The sequence below is a fragment of the Acanthisitta chloris genome, unplaced genomic scaffold (assembly GCF_000695815.1).
Source record: "Acanthisitta chloris isolate BGI_N310 unplaced genomic scaffold, ASM69581v1 scaffold38589, whole genome shotgun sequence".
NCBI lineage: Eukaryota > Metazoa > Chordata > Aves > Passeriformes > Acanthisittidae > Acanthisitta > Acanthisitta chloris.
In genome coordinates, this window is record NW_008691636.1 from 25,453 (window position 1) to 41,436 (window position 15,984).

Consider the following 15,984-nt stretch of genomic DNA (forward strand, 5'->3'; position numbering starts at 1 on the left):
TAGTAATATATGCATCAAATCAATTAAGTGCTAGGAATGCTGTAAACTGTTCTCGAAACCTAAGTCAGTCAGTCCCAAACAGCAAGAGAAATGGCTGGAAGTGAGAGCTGACAAATAAGAGAAAGGAGCAAGGTGCAAATATTTAGCTCCTGATCCTTATCCTCACCACACTGGGAAATAACATTATTAATAGGTTCATAAAGGGTGAATTCTATATCCATTCTCTATCAGTTGGACTTCTAAATCAAGAGTAGGTGTTGTAGTTTAACTGTAAATAGCTCTTTTGCTGTAGGAATTGCCAAGCAAACCTCCTGCCCTGTGTTAGCAGAAAGGCACAGTTAGATTTGCATGATCTTTTCTGCCCATTCAGATCTACAGGGCAAACCTACCCAAGTAGCACATAGAAATACACACTTAAAGCACTCCTGGAATTCTGACTTGATTGTTGACTCTTGCCCTTTCCATCCATGAGCTTTGTTTGTGTTAGTTTCTGATCCAGCAAACTCTCTACATTTTCTTCAGGAACCAACAACCCAAACTAAACTTCCATTCTCTTAAATAAATGGGATTTTCCAGGGCTGTTCTGCCTCCAAGATGCACATGTCCTCCATTGCTACAAATACCTTTTGCTTACGGCTTTTCTCCCCTTTCCCTTTGGCTTGTTTGTTTGCAGAAAAAGATGGACAGTCGGGAATACCAGGACGCACAAGGTTTCGCAGCAGATATTCGGTTAATGTTCTCTAATTGTTACAAGTACAATCCTCCAGACCACGAAGTGGTAGCCATGGCCAGGAAACTCCAGGTAAAGGTGTTGCCAAATGTATCTTCCAGAGTATCTTTAGTTCAGCTACAAGGTGTTGCTCTTGGCTTCAGCCAAGGGAGAGTTGGTGGTTGGGAAAGAGCCAACTTCTCTGCTGCTGGTCTGTTGTGCTCTTCACATGGCATGGCCCAACACCATATTCTCCTCCTAAAATGTTATCATCCTTCTTGGTGCAGCAATAGGAGAATGTTCTTGGTCTCACAGGTGGCCACACATACTCTATAGATTGTTATTTACTTGTACAGCATCTTTTGTAGTGCAGTAAGTCCAGCGTGAGGTTTTTGTGGCTGATGATCATTTTATGATCATTTTTTTCTCCTTTTTGTAGGATGTCTTCGAGATGAGGTTTGCAAAAATGCCTGATGAGCCTGCAGAGGCTCCCCCTCCCCCTCCCCCCACAGCACCAGTGGTGAGCAAAAGCACAGAGAGCAGTCACAGCAGCGAGGAGAGCTCCTCTGACTCGGATAGCTCCGACTCGGAGGAAGAGCGAGCGACGCGGCTGGCAGAGCTCCAGGAGCAGGTACCGTGTTGGCCAAGCTCTGTGTTTGTGCAGTACAGAGGGCACAGCAGGAGCAAGGGTTGAGTTTTGTTCTTAAAAATACCATCCAGACTGGGATGCAGCAAAACACTCTCCCTTTCTGCCAGCTAAAGGGGGAAAACTCTCGCTGTGCAATAAGGGTGTGTTTGATGTGATATTCCTTGAGATAGTTTTTCTCAGTGCTGGTTGATCTGTGCTTCTTTCTGGAGTCAGTATGAAGTGCTTGATCACTGACTTTGGGATATCATGGTATGTTATTATCCAGTGCCAACCCCCTGCCCTGGGCAGGGACACCTCCCACCAGAGCAGGTTGCTCAAGGCTTTATCCAACCTGGAATGAACACTGCCAGGGTTGGGGCAACCACAGCCTCCCTGGGCAACCTGTGCCAGTGTCTCACCACCCTCACAAGAAAAAATTTCTTCCTACTATCTAACCTAAATTTTCCCTCTTTCAATTTAGCCCCGTTACTCCTTGTCCTGTCACTGCAGCTCCTAACCAAGAGTCCCTCTGCAGCTTCCCTGGAGCCCCTTCAGATCCTGGGAGGTAGCTCTGAGGTCTCCACACAACCTTCTCTTCTCCAGGCTGAGCAGCTCCAACTTTGTCAGCCTGTCTTTGTAGGGAAGCTGCTCCAGTCCTCTTATCAGCTTTGTGGCCTCCTCTGGACTTGCTCCAACAGTTCCATATCCTCCTTATGTTGAGGGCACCAGAACTGTGTGCATTACTCCAGGTGGATCTCACAAGAGCAGAGTGGGAGAATCACCTCCTTTGACCTGCTGCCCACACTCCTTTGAATGCAGCCTAGATGTACTTAACTTTGGGATGTAGAAGGCAGGGGATGTGGAGGCATTAGCTATCTTGCCTTGAAGCCTGATGACTTTCTCCCTGTCTCCCCCAGCTGAAGGCCGTCCACGAGCAGTTGGCTGCACTGTCACAGGCACCAGTGAACAAACCAAAGAAAAAAAAGGAGAAGAAGGAAAAAGAGAAGAAAAAGAAAGATAAAGAGAAGGAAAAAGAAAAGCACAAAGTAAAAACGGAGGAGGAGAAGAAACCCAAGGTGGCTCAACCACCAAAACAAACCCAACAGAAGAAAGCCCCAGCTAAGAAAGCAAACAGCACAACCACAGCTAACAGGTGAGAGCCTACTCTTCTGCAGGGTGCCTTGAGGGGAGTGCCAAGAGCTTCCAGGCCACTCTCCCATCCCCCTTGAATTCCTGGGGAAACTCAGTTGTCAGAGCAGTTAATTTGCTGTTGAATAGTGTCCTCGTTTCCAGACAACTCCAGGGAGTCTTTAAGTTCGAGCTGGCAGTGGAACCATTGGATTTTCACTGTCCAACTCTTGCAGTCCCTGCCTGATTGCTCTCAGATAGGGCTTTGGGTTTTGCCTTTTGTGCAGCCACCAAGAACGTGCCATTTCATTGCTGCCCCCCTGCTGCTACATGGGCTTGTTGTCACACTTCACAGGGCTAAAATATAATGGTGTACAGCAGCTGAACACACCAATCTGCCCTTTTTCAGCAGTCCTGGTGCCGTTCAAGCCATCTGACAAGTGCTTCAAAGCCAAGAGCGTTGGGATGTTTGTTACAAGGGGGTTAGGGAAAAAAAAAGAGTTCATTGCTTCTATGTACCCATGAATGTTTTCATGCTTGACAACCTCCCCAGGCAGCCCAAGAAAGGAGGCAAACAGGCATCTGCAACCTACGACTCGGATGAGGAGGAGGAAGGTTTGCCCATGACCTATGATGAGAAACGACAGCTCAGCTTGGACATCAACCGCCTGCCCGGGGAGAAACTGGGCAGGGTGGTGCACATCATCCAGTCCAGGGAACCTTCCCTCAGAGACTCCAACCCTGACGAGATAGAAATAGATTTTGAAACGTTGAAGCCCACAACTTTACGAGAACTGGAGAGATACGTCAAATCTTGTTTACAGAAAAAGCAAAGGAAACCATTTTGTAAGTTCCCTCCCCAGGGCGAGTGTTCTCCCCACCAGCTCTTGGGCTCAGCTTTGGAGTCAGAGCATGTGTGTTGAGGTTCCCTTATCCAGCTGTTGGGTATGTGATGACAGGGATTTATTTTTTGTTTTAGAGATTCTTTTTTCCGAAGAAAATGTACAGAAACTTCCTATTTTGTTCTGTTCTTTCTTCCCATGATGTCATGCTGCAGAGACCTGGAGAGCTATTGTGTTCCTCTGCAAGACCTGTGTGATGCCTTTAGTACATATCCAGACTCTGGAAGGCACTGTGAAGGTTTCAGTCTCATTGTGTTAGGTGTTATGTGCACACATCTGGAAGGATCAGTTTCTTGTCCTGAATAGTTTAGCATCTGATTAGGAAGGGAACAAAAAGCATGGTTGGGATCTGAAACACCAAGGGAATAAATGACTGGAATAAGTTCTCTGGGTGACCTGTGGATTCTTGAGTTGTATTTTCACCCCCAAAACTGCTCTTCCTGCTTGGCCTGATCAACATACTGCCCTCAGTGACTAGCAGACCAGAGGGTTAATGTGCTGCTGAGTGTGTGGTTCAGTGTGGAACAGACTTGTCTCTTGTGCCTTGTCCACAGAGAGTGGATTGTCACAGCCCCTTGAGAGTTTAGCTCCAGCTGAACAGCACTAGGATCACTTTCCCAAAGTGTTCCTGGCTCTGTTGGTTAAGAGGGAGTTGTGCTGTGAAGGCTGTGACACAAAAGCTACTCCCCACTCTTGTAGAGCATCTCTGTTTCTTCCTCACAGGATTTTCAGGTACACCTAAGCCAAGCTCAACCTCTCACCATTATTTTTGCCTTTTAATACACTGCTTTGATGGCTACTGTTTTTCCCTCTGAATCCTCCACTGTTGGAACAGCTCATGATTAAGAACAAGAAGCATCTTTTAACTTTGGAACCAGAGCACAGAGTAACACAGATCACCTCAGATCTCAGGCCCCTGTGAGCCCAGCTGGACTCTCCTGCTGGAGTTCAGGGGGTGCATCCTCTTAGCACTGTCCTTTCCACGTGTCTTTCTTCTCAATCATTGCTTTCAAACAGCTCAGAGAAATGTAGGTATTTCCTTGCTGGACCAGGCCAAATGTCTGGCCCCTGTATTATGCTTTTGATAGAGGCCAACACCTGTGTTCAATTATTGCTGCTTTGGAGGAATATTTCTTCACTGTGGCTGGGACTTCTCACCATTTCCATTCTAAGTGTTGTAGCTACATTCCTGTTGTCTGCCAACCTTTGCCTCAGTTGGTTTTTAATTTGTCCTCTTTTTTTTTTGTTCTGTTTTATATTTAGAGCAAATATAAACCACAGTAGCTTCTTGTGTGAGGTGTGGGAAGTTTTAATGGCAGCTGCTTAACTCCTGACAACCTTTAATGGGACACTTTATTTTACAGGGCAGAAAACCCATGTAGCAATTCTGTAATTACAAATGTGTAATTATTGACCATATAACTGGCTGGTAAGTAACCTGTAATGACAAGGTTATTACATGGATATTTCTGTCTTCTCAAAGATTCTCCAGAAGATCTCTCTTCAAAAAAAGTGCATGTTGCAGGATGGTGGTGATTGGATGAGCTTGACAACTTCATGTGTTGTCTTCTCTGGGATGTGTAGTTGCTGTGTGATCACTCAGGCCTAGCAGTGTCACTGCAGAGTGTTCACCCAGATTTACATGCCCTGTAAAATAGTGATGTCCATTCTTTTCACCTGCAACCATACAGTTTGAGAAACTGTGTGTTCCTCCTCCACAGCTGCAAGTGGAAAAAAGCAAGCAGCAAAGTCAAAAGAAGAGTTAGCTCAGGAAAAGAAGAAAGAACTAGAAAAACGGTTACAGGACGTCAGTGGGCAGCTAAACAACAACAAGAAACCTGCAAAGAAAGGTAATGGCTTTGGGTTTACTCTGCTGACAATGCCCAAAAAGTTGGGTGTGTGGATAAACTTCTCCTGGAGGCAAAATCTTGTAGCTTTCTTGTAGCTTTGGGTTCATCTCTGTGACAGGTACACAACTTGGAGAGTTACTTGTGAGCACTGAGCTACTGTGTTGGAGATGCTTTGGTCCCTGTCCAGGTGGAAACTCTGCTGGGTGATAACTGTGAGGTGTCTTGGAGGCAATTGATCCTTCAGAGGGAGGAGGATCTCCTGTGTTCACCTGTTGTGGACAGACCAGTGCCACAGAGCATCTAACAAATGAGTTTTGTCCATTGTGGGATTAAAAAAACTCAAAACCCACATAGTTGAAGAGTGGAAGGTGTAGAGCAAAAGGTTCTTCTAGTGCAAATGAAGCTGCTTCCAGCTTCACACAAGTCAGGTGGGGGATTTTCTTGCTCTCAGAGGTTGTGGACACAGCTCCCGGGTGCTCTGTGCTCTCACCTGAGCCCAGTGGTGTGGGAGCATTGTCCTCCTCTAGAGCTCCTGTATGGATCCTAAAATTCCATGGTCATCTGCAGCCTGAGGAACTCTGCCACCCACTGATGGGACAGGCTTGTGGCAGCAAGCAGAGACTGTGGTAAACAGGCTGTCCAGGGAAAATTGGGAACGAAGCCATGGAGGATGAAACCTGTGGACAAACCTTCTCTATTTCAGTTCCTTGCAAGTAACCACATCTCTGCCTTCTTCCCCGCAGAGAAATCCAGCTCTGCTCCCTCGGGAGGCCCTTCCAGGCTCAGCAGCAGCAGCTCCTCTGAGTCTGGGAGCAGCAGCTCCAGTGGCTCCAGCTCGGACAGCAGCGATTCAGAATGAATTACGGACACTTGGACACAAAACACAAATGGACATCCCCTCCCTGATGCTCTGCAGTGTTCCTTTCCCTCCTTAACATACTGCTCTCCTTCCATGGTGGTCAGGTTTTAGCCCCTCTCTCTTTTCTCTGACTTGTTTTGTTGGTTTTGTTTTGTTTTTTTAAATTTTATTTTTTAATTCAGTGTTATAAAAGGTAACTTCCATTTTTTTGGGGGGAGGGGCTCTCTTTTAATAGGTCAAAGATCTTTGCGTGTGTGTGTGTGACTAGACTTTATGCCAAATAGTTCCCTTTGCATAAAGTCTCTAAAAGACATTTATCTGCAGAAGATTGGTTGAAAATGGAAGAACTTTGAGCTCTTAGCAGGAGATAAATAGAAAGTTCTACAAGGTTTTGTAGTACATTTCCCTCCCACCCCTCCCTTTCCCCAGGATGTTCTCTTTTACTAAGCCTGCCTGGCTCTCACAAGGTAAAAAAAAAGTCTTTTTTTTTTTTTTCTAAAAAAAGAAATGTCTGTAAAATGGTACTGTATCTGAAAGATGTTAGCTTTTTGAACTAGTTGGTGTATTTGTTATTAGCACTAGGATTCTTATTCTCCAAGTCTACAGTGTGATGAAAATGTCAGATGCTATCATCTTTTTGCATAAAATCCTCCCCCCAAAAAAAATCCAAAAAAAAATCTCATGTACTGTGGATTGCTAACATGCTTTTTCTTGTTTGAATCTTGGTAGAGGCATAGGCACCTGTTCAGGAAGGTATTTAAGCATGACTTTAACTTCAAAGCACACGAGCAATATAAAGTGGTTGCATTTCTTGGGTTTTCCACTTGGAAGATTTGTTTTTCCTGGGGATACATTGGGAAGAAAGGAGCAAGGGACACTCAAGTTTCTTGGGAATGTGATTTTTAAATAAGAACATTTCCAGGAAATGGATGCTCTCTATGAAAGTTTTTTTCATTGAATTGAAAACACTTTATGGCTGGAAGTTCTCAGCTGGACCTCAGAGTGATCCCTGCAGTGACCAAGGCAAGTCATGTGCTCATTCCTGGCCACATGCTTAGGGATTTTCTCCATGACAAGCACCTCAGGCTGGGCTTAAAATAAAGCAGCACTTGAGCTCCAGCTGAGGCTGAGCTGGCAGGGGAAGTGGAGAGGGATTTTGTGTGCGTTTGGCTTGTTTTGCTTTTTGAGTTTGCTTTGGTTTTTTTCCCCCTCTCCTTATTGTTTCAGTAGTGAACTCCTAGAAAGGAAATGCTACTTGTGTGTCCTGCAGGTTTGCAGGCACTGCAATGCTTTACCTCAATGGAAAGAAAAAAGAGGGGAGAGAGAACAAAAAATAGCCAATTTTTCAAAGTTTGGTGGGTTTGTGGTTTTGTTTTTTTTTTAAGTCCAGCCTAATGTTTTGACCTGCACTGCTGCAATCCACTCTGTTTCCAGTGTCCCTGGTTTCATGTATATACCATGACTTTATTTATTAAACACCATTGGTCATTGAAAATGGAATAAAAACCTAACAAAAACAAAGCTGCATTTCTGTAGCCCAGCAGACAATGCAGAATTTTTTTTTTTAGTGAGGATTGAACCAGATCTAAACAAACAACAGCGAAGCAAATAAAAATAGGAGATTTTATTTATATATACCTTGGACTTTATACCTACAGGTGCTACAGTCCAGTCTGTTGTGTGTCTGGTACTCTGTCATGTTTTGGTGTGTTCATTTTTAGCTCTATTCCTCTCCTCACCCCAGCCCCTTTTTTCCCTGTTTTATACAGATTTTGGAGACATACAATTAGATACAATTTCTTGATGCAACACGTTATTTTCTCAGTAATATTTCCAGTGGTCTTTTTCCCCCCCCTCTTTTTTTCGGTTGTAGAACAATGAGGGGGTTTTATCCTTTTATAACCCAGTTTTAGGAGAACAGCAGTTCTAGAATTATATACCATTTGTAATCTGAGGGGCAGAAATTTCTTGTAGATTCTTTTTATGGTACAGGAAAAAAAATACAGAGTTTAATCAGGAATTTAGGCCTTTCCTTCTCCCAGCTCCAGTTCCCTCTCTGCTGGGGGGTATCCCTAAAATTTACCTGCTGGGGGGGTTATCCCTAAAATTCACCTGCTATGGATAATTGAAGATTTGCCAGAGGCTCCTTGGTGTAGATTGTTCAGGTTTGGTTTGCCCCACAGGTGAGTGACCCTGGAGGAGCCTCAGGCTCTCAGCACACGATTTCCATTGCACTCTCAGCCTCCAGGAGACTGGGACAGGAGCTGATGTGCTGGAATGTGGGGCCTGGGGTTGTCCCTGTGCTGGGAAGCACAAGGTCAGCCTGGTCCTAGCACTCCATGGGCTGCACTTGTGACTGTATCCACACTCAGCTGCCACTCACTGCCCATCAACCAGGGCTTGATTAGCTGAACACTTCATCTGTCTGTAAGAATCTGCTGGTGGCAGGAGCTTCTCAAGCCTTTCAGATCATTTCCCACAGGATTTGAAAGAAGAATGTTCTGATTCTTACCGAAATGAATGATTTTTCTTTTCCATTAACAATGGAGTTACTTGAGTTCCTGTATTTATTTTTTTTTTAATTCTGCCCTTAATTTCTCCCCCCAGACAGATCCTTTGTAATACATTTTCAGGATTTACTCTGAGGAAATGCAGTGTTCACCTAATTAAGAGCTTAGGGGTTTTTAATGGGGTTGGGTTTCATCTGTGCTTCTCCTGTTGTCTGCGACTTACTGAGAACCAACTAATTTTCATTCAACTAATTGCAACCAATTCACTGCCATGACAACTTGGATCAACAGGCTCCCAGTTTTCCATGCTTGGAACCTTTTTCCTGTGTGTATTAACCTGAGCTGTGCTGTTGATATGACGTGGTGGTCTCTCCCCTGTGGAGAACAGAGTGGAGCTGGTGGTGGAGCAATGGCATCGATGCCACACAACACCTGCAGCATGGAACTGTCCTCTGACATCAAGGACAACATGACAAGGATACAGACATTCCTTGGGATCCACAGCTCCACCAAAATCAGTGGAAAGCATAGAGCCCAAGGGCTTTGAGGACCACACGTGGAAAGGGGCTTGGCCTGAGGGTGGCTGCAGTGCTGGAGGAGGATTCCTCTCTTGGTTGGCAAACCATCCCAGCTTGGGGATTTGCAAGGAAAACATCCTGCCAAAACCACCATGGAATGTGAAGAACCACCTGCATCTCTTTGGTCTATCAGCTGCAACTTTGACCTCCACTTAGAGGGAAACTTTCCATGGAAAATGAGGTGTTCCCTACAAAATGGTCATTCACAGGAGAAATCCAGTTTGGCATGAGCTTCTCTTCAGGAAAGAAATTGGGGACTCTTCATTTGCAAATGTTGTTCTACTTTTCCATCCTCATATTGTTCATTAGTGCTCATTATCCCCCACCATGTCCTGGTGGTGCCTCTTGTCTCTCCCAAGTGTCTCCAGGAAAGAAGAAATGTTTCCAGTCCATAGTAAGTAGCAGCAGCCCTTAAAAAAGTTGGGAACTGAAACAATAGAGCATTTATTTAACTGAGTTTGTATTGCATGATATGTCAGTCCAGATGTCATCGAAGAACTTTCAAATGATCCGACACAGAACGTTTGAAATAACATTTTTAAACTTAAAGAAAAAAAAAAAAGAAATTTTTATGGTAAAATTTTTCTTGAATGAACAAAGTTTAACTTTGTTTTCCAGGGGAAACTTCACTGAAATCAGTTTGATTTCATATGTATAACCTTAACACACACAGAGTTTTATTGAAACTGCTTTTTTCTGATTAATTCCTCTTTGGACAAACTATCTGACCAGACCTTTCTCAATCAACCAGCATTGCTGCACCTTTTAAAAAACACAAAAGAACTTTGTTAAACTTTTCTCTGATTGTAAGCTCAGCCTGTCTCGTGGCTCAGTGGGACCAGAGGGAGATCTGCATCCCGTGGGCTCAGGCCCTGCTCTGTCAACCTGAAGGAATCTGTTGGCTACAACAGTTTTCTGCTAACCAAATGTTGTCTAGATGAAAATCATTTCAATTTTGTATTGATGTGGTTGGTTTGTTTGGTTTTTTTTTTTCTTCCCTTTTCCTACCGACAGGGTTTGTAACTGTAGAACTGATGTCAGGACTGTGTCACTGCTGTGGGAGTGTCTGACCCACACCCCACACACCTCCACACGTGTGTGTGTGTAAATATACACCTTAGTTCCCCCCTGAGGTCTCTTTCCATGTCTCTCTATGTGCTAGAAACAAACTGCAGTTACCTAATCTAGTTCTTTCTCTGTTTTGGGGACTTTTTTAGACCAGTTTTGAATTTGGTTGGGGTTTGTTGTTGGTTTTTTTTTTTTCCTTGTTTTGAAAGGAATGATGTTTTTTAAAGCTGGGGTTGGAGCTATAAGGGGGAAGGGATTGGGGCATGATAAAGAAGAAACCACAACCTTTTTTGGTACTGGATTTTAAAAGCTCATTTAATTCTCAACCCTGAGCAGTTACCACTAGGGCTAACTGTGGGCAGGCTCTGCATCCTTACAGGTAAATTAAAGATCCATTTTCTTGCTTGTAAAAAAACAAGCTGCATTTTTTTTAAAAAAAAGGAAAATAGGATTTGCATATCTTTTTAAAAAATGTCATTTTTTAAAAGCTAAATGAAACCACCAGCTAGGATTTGACACAGGCCACTTATAGAAACACAGCCCTGATACTTGGCATAACCAATCCAGAAAGATTTGTTGTTGTATTATTTTTTTTTCCCGTTTGTTTACTTTGGGGTTTTTTTAATATTTAAAAAAACAAAAAGAAATGTTACTTTTCTGTATGATGTGCATGCAAATCTACCGTAACTCCTTTTCTTAAAACTTTTTAGTGCCATTTCTAGTATATTCCTGTAAATGTCAGTTACTGAAAAGAAAATTGAGTCAATGTAAGTAGTTTAGCTTGTTTATTGCAAATTTGCTGGCCTCAAACACAACAGAATTAAAAGAAAAAGAGTTAGAAAAGTAATCTTCGATGTTACTGGTAATCACTGACCCTGGTCCTGGGGCGTTTGTTTTGTTTTCATAATAAAAAGAAAACTTGTTTTGTGTGTGCAGTTTGATCCCATATTTTCCCCTCTCCTTGTTGTCACTTTCCCTTTCCTCACCTCTGTTTTCAGGGGTGGCACTTGCTCCAGTGTGAAACACCTTGATCAGGCACTGCCAAGAGAGGAATCCTAGTTGAATCCTAGTGCCATGAGGCTGGGAATGGTTTGGAAGTCATTTTGCATGTCCAGCTGTGGCACTGGTGGAGTCACACCAAAGGGGCAGATTGTCTTCAGAACAGGGAACAAGCCTAGAGTCTCCAAACCACAGTTCAGAGGTTCTTTCAGTCCACCTTTCTGTTGCTGAGGGAAACACTCAGCTGCTTCCATGCCCCAGGAGCAGCCCAGGAAGGACTTGGACTCTTCCTAGAAGCCTCCAGTGTGCAGGGATCTTAGACTGTGTGAGAGCTGCACCTGAGTGAGGTAAGTTCAGCTGAAAGGAGGTGGAAATTTCACCCAGGTTTCATGCTAGCTTCTTTTAACTCAGCACAACCTGCAAGAACCAGAGAAACTTCCTCATCTCCTCCACCTCCCCTGCAGATCAGCCAGCCCAGGGTGACCTGGAAGGCACAGCTTGGAAAGGAGGAGCTGGAGCAGCTGCTCACAGTCACAGCACAGTCTTGACATTACTGCCTGGTGCCCAGAATCTATTTTGGTCCCAGGAGAGGATTCAGGCTGGTTTTGCTGTTGGGTTGCTCAGCTGTGTGCCTGCTGGTTTATGTGTAAGGTGAGGGTTTCCACAGCCAGGCTGCCCCAGGGTTAATCTTTCTCTAACCCTGTTCCTGCTCACTGGGTTTCTAAGCCAGAATCTCCAAGTTTTCAGCAAACCTGTTTAATTTGGCTGTTGTGTCAGTGTTGGCTGTGTGTTGTATCAGTGATACTCCCAAAGGACATATTTGTTCAACCTATCCTCTAAATCTTCTCCTGTGAGACAAGGTATTTTCTACAGCATTTACTCGTGATTTATTTCAAGAAGCAGCACTGCTCAATGCACCTATAAGATGTGGAGGAGGTTGGGGATAGGCAGAACATGGTTGAGGTTTGGTTCATGCTGGTATCTGTAGTGATAGAGGTTATTCCATGTGTGACAGCCACAGGTTGTCCTTGTCCCCAGATGCACCATTAAGGGATGTTGGGTTGGGGATCTGCTGGTGTTCACAGGAGAAGAGGTGAGACCACAGAGAGGGAGGTCACCCACAGCTCCAGGTAACTGGTGCTGAGCTTTCCTCCTGCTTTCCTGGGGTTAGGGAGTGCTGAGAGCTGTAATCATCACCTGTGCCAGAGGGAAGAACATGCAGGAGAAAAAAACCACAACTGCTCACAATGCTGCATTCAAATCATTTTAATGCACTTTATCAAAGAGGCTACAACAGCGTTTCAACAAGTGCATCAACACCACACAACTGGCTCACAGAAATGCTCAGTCATAGCAGCCACTCCACAAACCTGCTGTGACCAATGACACATGGATATGGAAAACAACAGTCACATCCACAGAGATGGAAAGACAAGTCATCCTCTTTCTGTACTGTCACATCCAGCCTCAATCCTGAAGAATTTATGCACATGGTTATGTTTTTAGTTTTCTTGTATAATCCAATGAACACCCTGCAAATAACTGAATTTTGGGTTACCAGCCACATTAATAAGAGACTGATTATACCCAAAATAACCAACTTCCTTACTGAAATTAAAATGGAACCAAAAAAAAAAAAGGTGTTGGGTTTCTTTTTCTATAAGAAAAGAAAATGAACAGCTGGTTTGGGGATGTGCTGTTCCTTAAACTCCCAGAGTTCACATGCTCCCCAGGGCTGCTGGGCAGGCCTGGAATTCACCTCTCCTGCCTTTCCAGGTTGTTTCCAGCTGCAGTTCCAAGGGGAGCTCTCAGACCAGCCTCCTGCCTCTTTGTGTGAATAATCACCTGTTTGCTCAGCCAAGAACTGGAGGCCCAGGTGGGTCATGCATCCTTAGCAATGCATTACCAGCACTGGTACTCTCAGCACAGGAGCACCAGCAGCTTGCCAAGCCTCACTGGTTTTGTGAATCTCATTGAATGAAAAACATTTATTCACCAGGATATTTCCCTTCCAGACTTAGTCCTGGCAAGACTAAGAGGACTATTAGTGTGCAGAGCAATGAACAGGTCTGCAAAGCAGCAAAGTCCATCAGCAGGTTTAAATCTATGAGCACACACAAAAAGTTACCAAACACCAACACATGCAGAAATAGTACTTTTTAAAAATAATGAGCTGCCTATTGTTTGCAGTGCTATGGATCAGGGCTGAGTACACCAAAGCCCTAGGTAGGATCTCATGTTAAAACAGGTGTGTTCTGCTCAGCATATGGAGTTCAGCAAGGTTGAGTGTGTGTGTTGGTTGTAGGAGTTAACCCACACAGGAGAGGTGGAAGAGATTCTTCACTGTATTTAAAAAAAATAAATTAATAAAGTGCTTGAAAAATGCAAAGGAGGTTTCAGATAAATACAACAATGACTGTGCCTAATTTTAGGCAGGTAAATAATCCATACTGAAGCCAACATCAAATACTGATTTGCTTGAAGTTAAGCCTGTGCCCAAGCACTGTTGGGTTAGACACATGTCCTAGGCAGGACAGAAAAGGACTCTGTGACTTTAGCCTCATGTAACATTTCAATGCTGAACCCTGGACAGGTAATTAGCAGCCCTGAAGTGGTAGTTTTGTTTCTAATAAAGATTCAGGTGCTTTGCTGGGTGAAGTTCCTCAGCATGATCCTGCCTTGGGCAAGTCAGGGATTCAGCAGTAATGGAAACAACCTGACAGCAGCCTCTGTGCCCGAGAAGTGCAGTGGTAGTGCTTTTCCCTCCTAAAATCCTTCAGTTAGTTTGAAACAATCCCAGACACGACTTCTAAAATACATGCACCAAACCTACAATCCAACCTGAATTAGAAGTTAAACCCTTCCAAGCTACTGCATGCATTAAAACTTGAATGCAAAATCCTTTCCTTCTGTAACCAATCTCAGGGGTATGTGCTGTGTAGGACTTTCCTCATGTCCCTTAGAGATGTATTTAGGCTTTCCTGGGTCTGTCCCTCCCTTTCAGGTGGTTCACTAGGTGATCCATTCCCAAAGACTAGACCAGGGATCTCCCTTTGTGAAAGAAGTCAGCTTCCCTGACTCCAGAAGTCCTGTTATTTCCATGATCCCAAACTCTGAGATCAGAGAGAGTCCTTGTTTTGCATGGGATGAAACAGCAGCACAGCTTTCCTGCCAGGTGTTTTGAAGGCTTGGATTAAATTCTCAACACATTCTTTCCCTCTTCCTCCCCACAATAAATTACTCATTACCTGGTGGTAAGAGACCAGTTCCAGGACAGGAATTAAAGGGAGACAGGGCAAGCAGAGCAAGTAATGCCCAGGTCATTTTTAGGGATCACCTTCCTGAAACTTGAGCCTGGATGGAAATGGATCTGTACTTGCCTCTGTCCCACCAGCATTCCCAGAGCTCTGGCACTGTGAAAGGACTGGCTAGTAAAACACTGGCTGGGGACAGTGCCCAAATGACAGCAGGTGTTTCTCAGGGCACACAAACCACTTACAAGCAACACATGGTCCAGCACAGACCCTGCCAAGATGCTGAGCAGGAAACACTCCTGAGCGAGGCTGGTTTCATAGTACACACTCAATGACATGCAAAATGTGAGTCTACCAAACAGCAAAAAACAAACACAAACTTCAGGCAGCCCTTCTGGCCTAGCCTGTACACAACTGCTTCAACCACAGGTGTGCAAGGGGATGGTGCAAAGTCATCTCCCCCTGCTCGGTGCAAGTCTGGTTTCTCTCCACGTGTGGATTTCCAATGCAAACCCACCAAAATTACATAATAGCACAGAACTTGGATTGCCCTGTGTCCCTGGGCACATCCAGCTTGTTTTTGTCCCGCACCAGGATGGCTTCATTGCCGTACTGGGAGTACCACATGCTCCGACTCCTGCTCAGGTACGTGTTGGGGGGAGCTGACTCCAGTTTCTGCTGCTGCTGCTGCCAGATGAGCAGAGAGGTGTCCCTGTACCTCAGCCTGGCATAGCCCTCAGACAAGGCTTTTTCAGGCAGGGGCACCCTCCCGTTCATTACAGCCTCAGTCATCTCGCCCAGGAGAGCTCCAAGAATGGGAGCTCCTTCCCAACAGCTCTGAAATAAACCCCACTGGGTCGGTCCAGATCGATTGCTGCTGCTTTGAGCTCAAGGGAGAACATCCCAGGGGACAATCCTCAGGATCCACGAGCTGTTGGATGCTCAGGAGAGGGAGCAGGGATACATACGGCCCAAAATCACAACGAGCAGCTCTGCCTTGATTAAAAATCCAACCAGGACTCCAGAAAGCTTATCCAGTGGTGATGCTGCTACGTGTTTCATCCTGTGAAGAGCCCACACGCATGTGAGCTGCTTGCTGACAGCCCACGAAGTATCTCAGTGGGTGTGAGTGATGGTTCTGCAGCCCTGGGCTCACGCTGCGGCTGGGTGGGATGTGATGAGCAGCTCTGGGTGAGCTTTGCTTTCCTGAAGAATGGATCCTGAAGCTGCAGGGCAGACCTAGGAGGTCAGAGCTAAGAGGTCACCGGTGCTCAGCCCCGTGCACGGACTCTCCACCGGTGACAGCGGTGATGGACAGGAGCTGGGCAAGTCACGTGCTCAGGGATGCAGGAGAAGATGCTGCTCCGGCCCAGTTGTGGTACCCGACCTGGGGGACCCGTCGCCTCCCGACAGCACCTGGAGGGCACAAACAGTGTCACCCCAAAGGCTCATAGCGGAGATCCCTACCCTGCCAGGGTCTCTTCCACGTCTCCACCTCC

At 45.1% G+C, this 15,984-nt stretch overlaps 1 protein-coding gene across 1 annotated transcript in view; it reads left to right on the forward strand.

The window, feature by feature from the left end:
- Positions 1–6,384, forward strand: part of BRD3 (bromodomain containing 3) — a 16,053-nt gene extending 9,669 nt beyond the window's left edge. Inside the window, exons 6-11 of the mRNA XM_009082292.1 lie at positions 674–802; positions 1,149–1,340; positions 2,255–2,490; positions 3,019–3,311; positions 5,089–5,217; positions 5,961–6,384. Of these exons, the coding sequence (XP_009080540.1) occupies positions 674–802; positions 1,149–1,340; positions 2,255–2,490; positions 3,019–3,311; positions 5,089–5,217; positions 5,961–6,076 (1,095 nt within the window). The 3' untranslated portion in view covers positions 6,077–6,384. The remainder of the gene's footprint in view (positions 1–673; positions 803–1,148; positions 1,341–2,254; positions 2,491–3,018; positions 3,312–5,088; positions 5,218–5,960) is intronic.
- Positions 6,385–15,984: the final 9,600 nt, after the last annotated feature.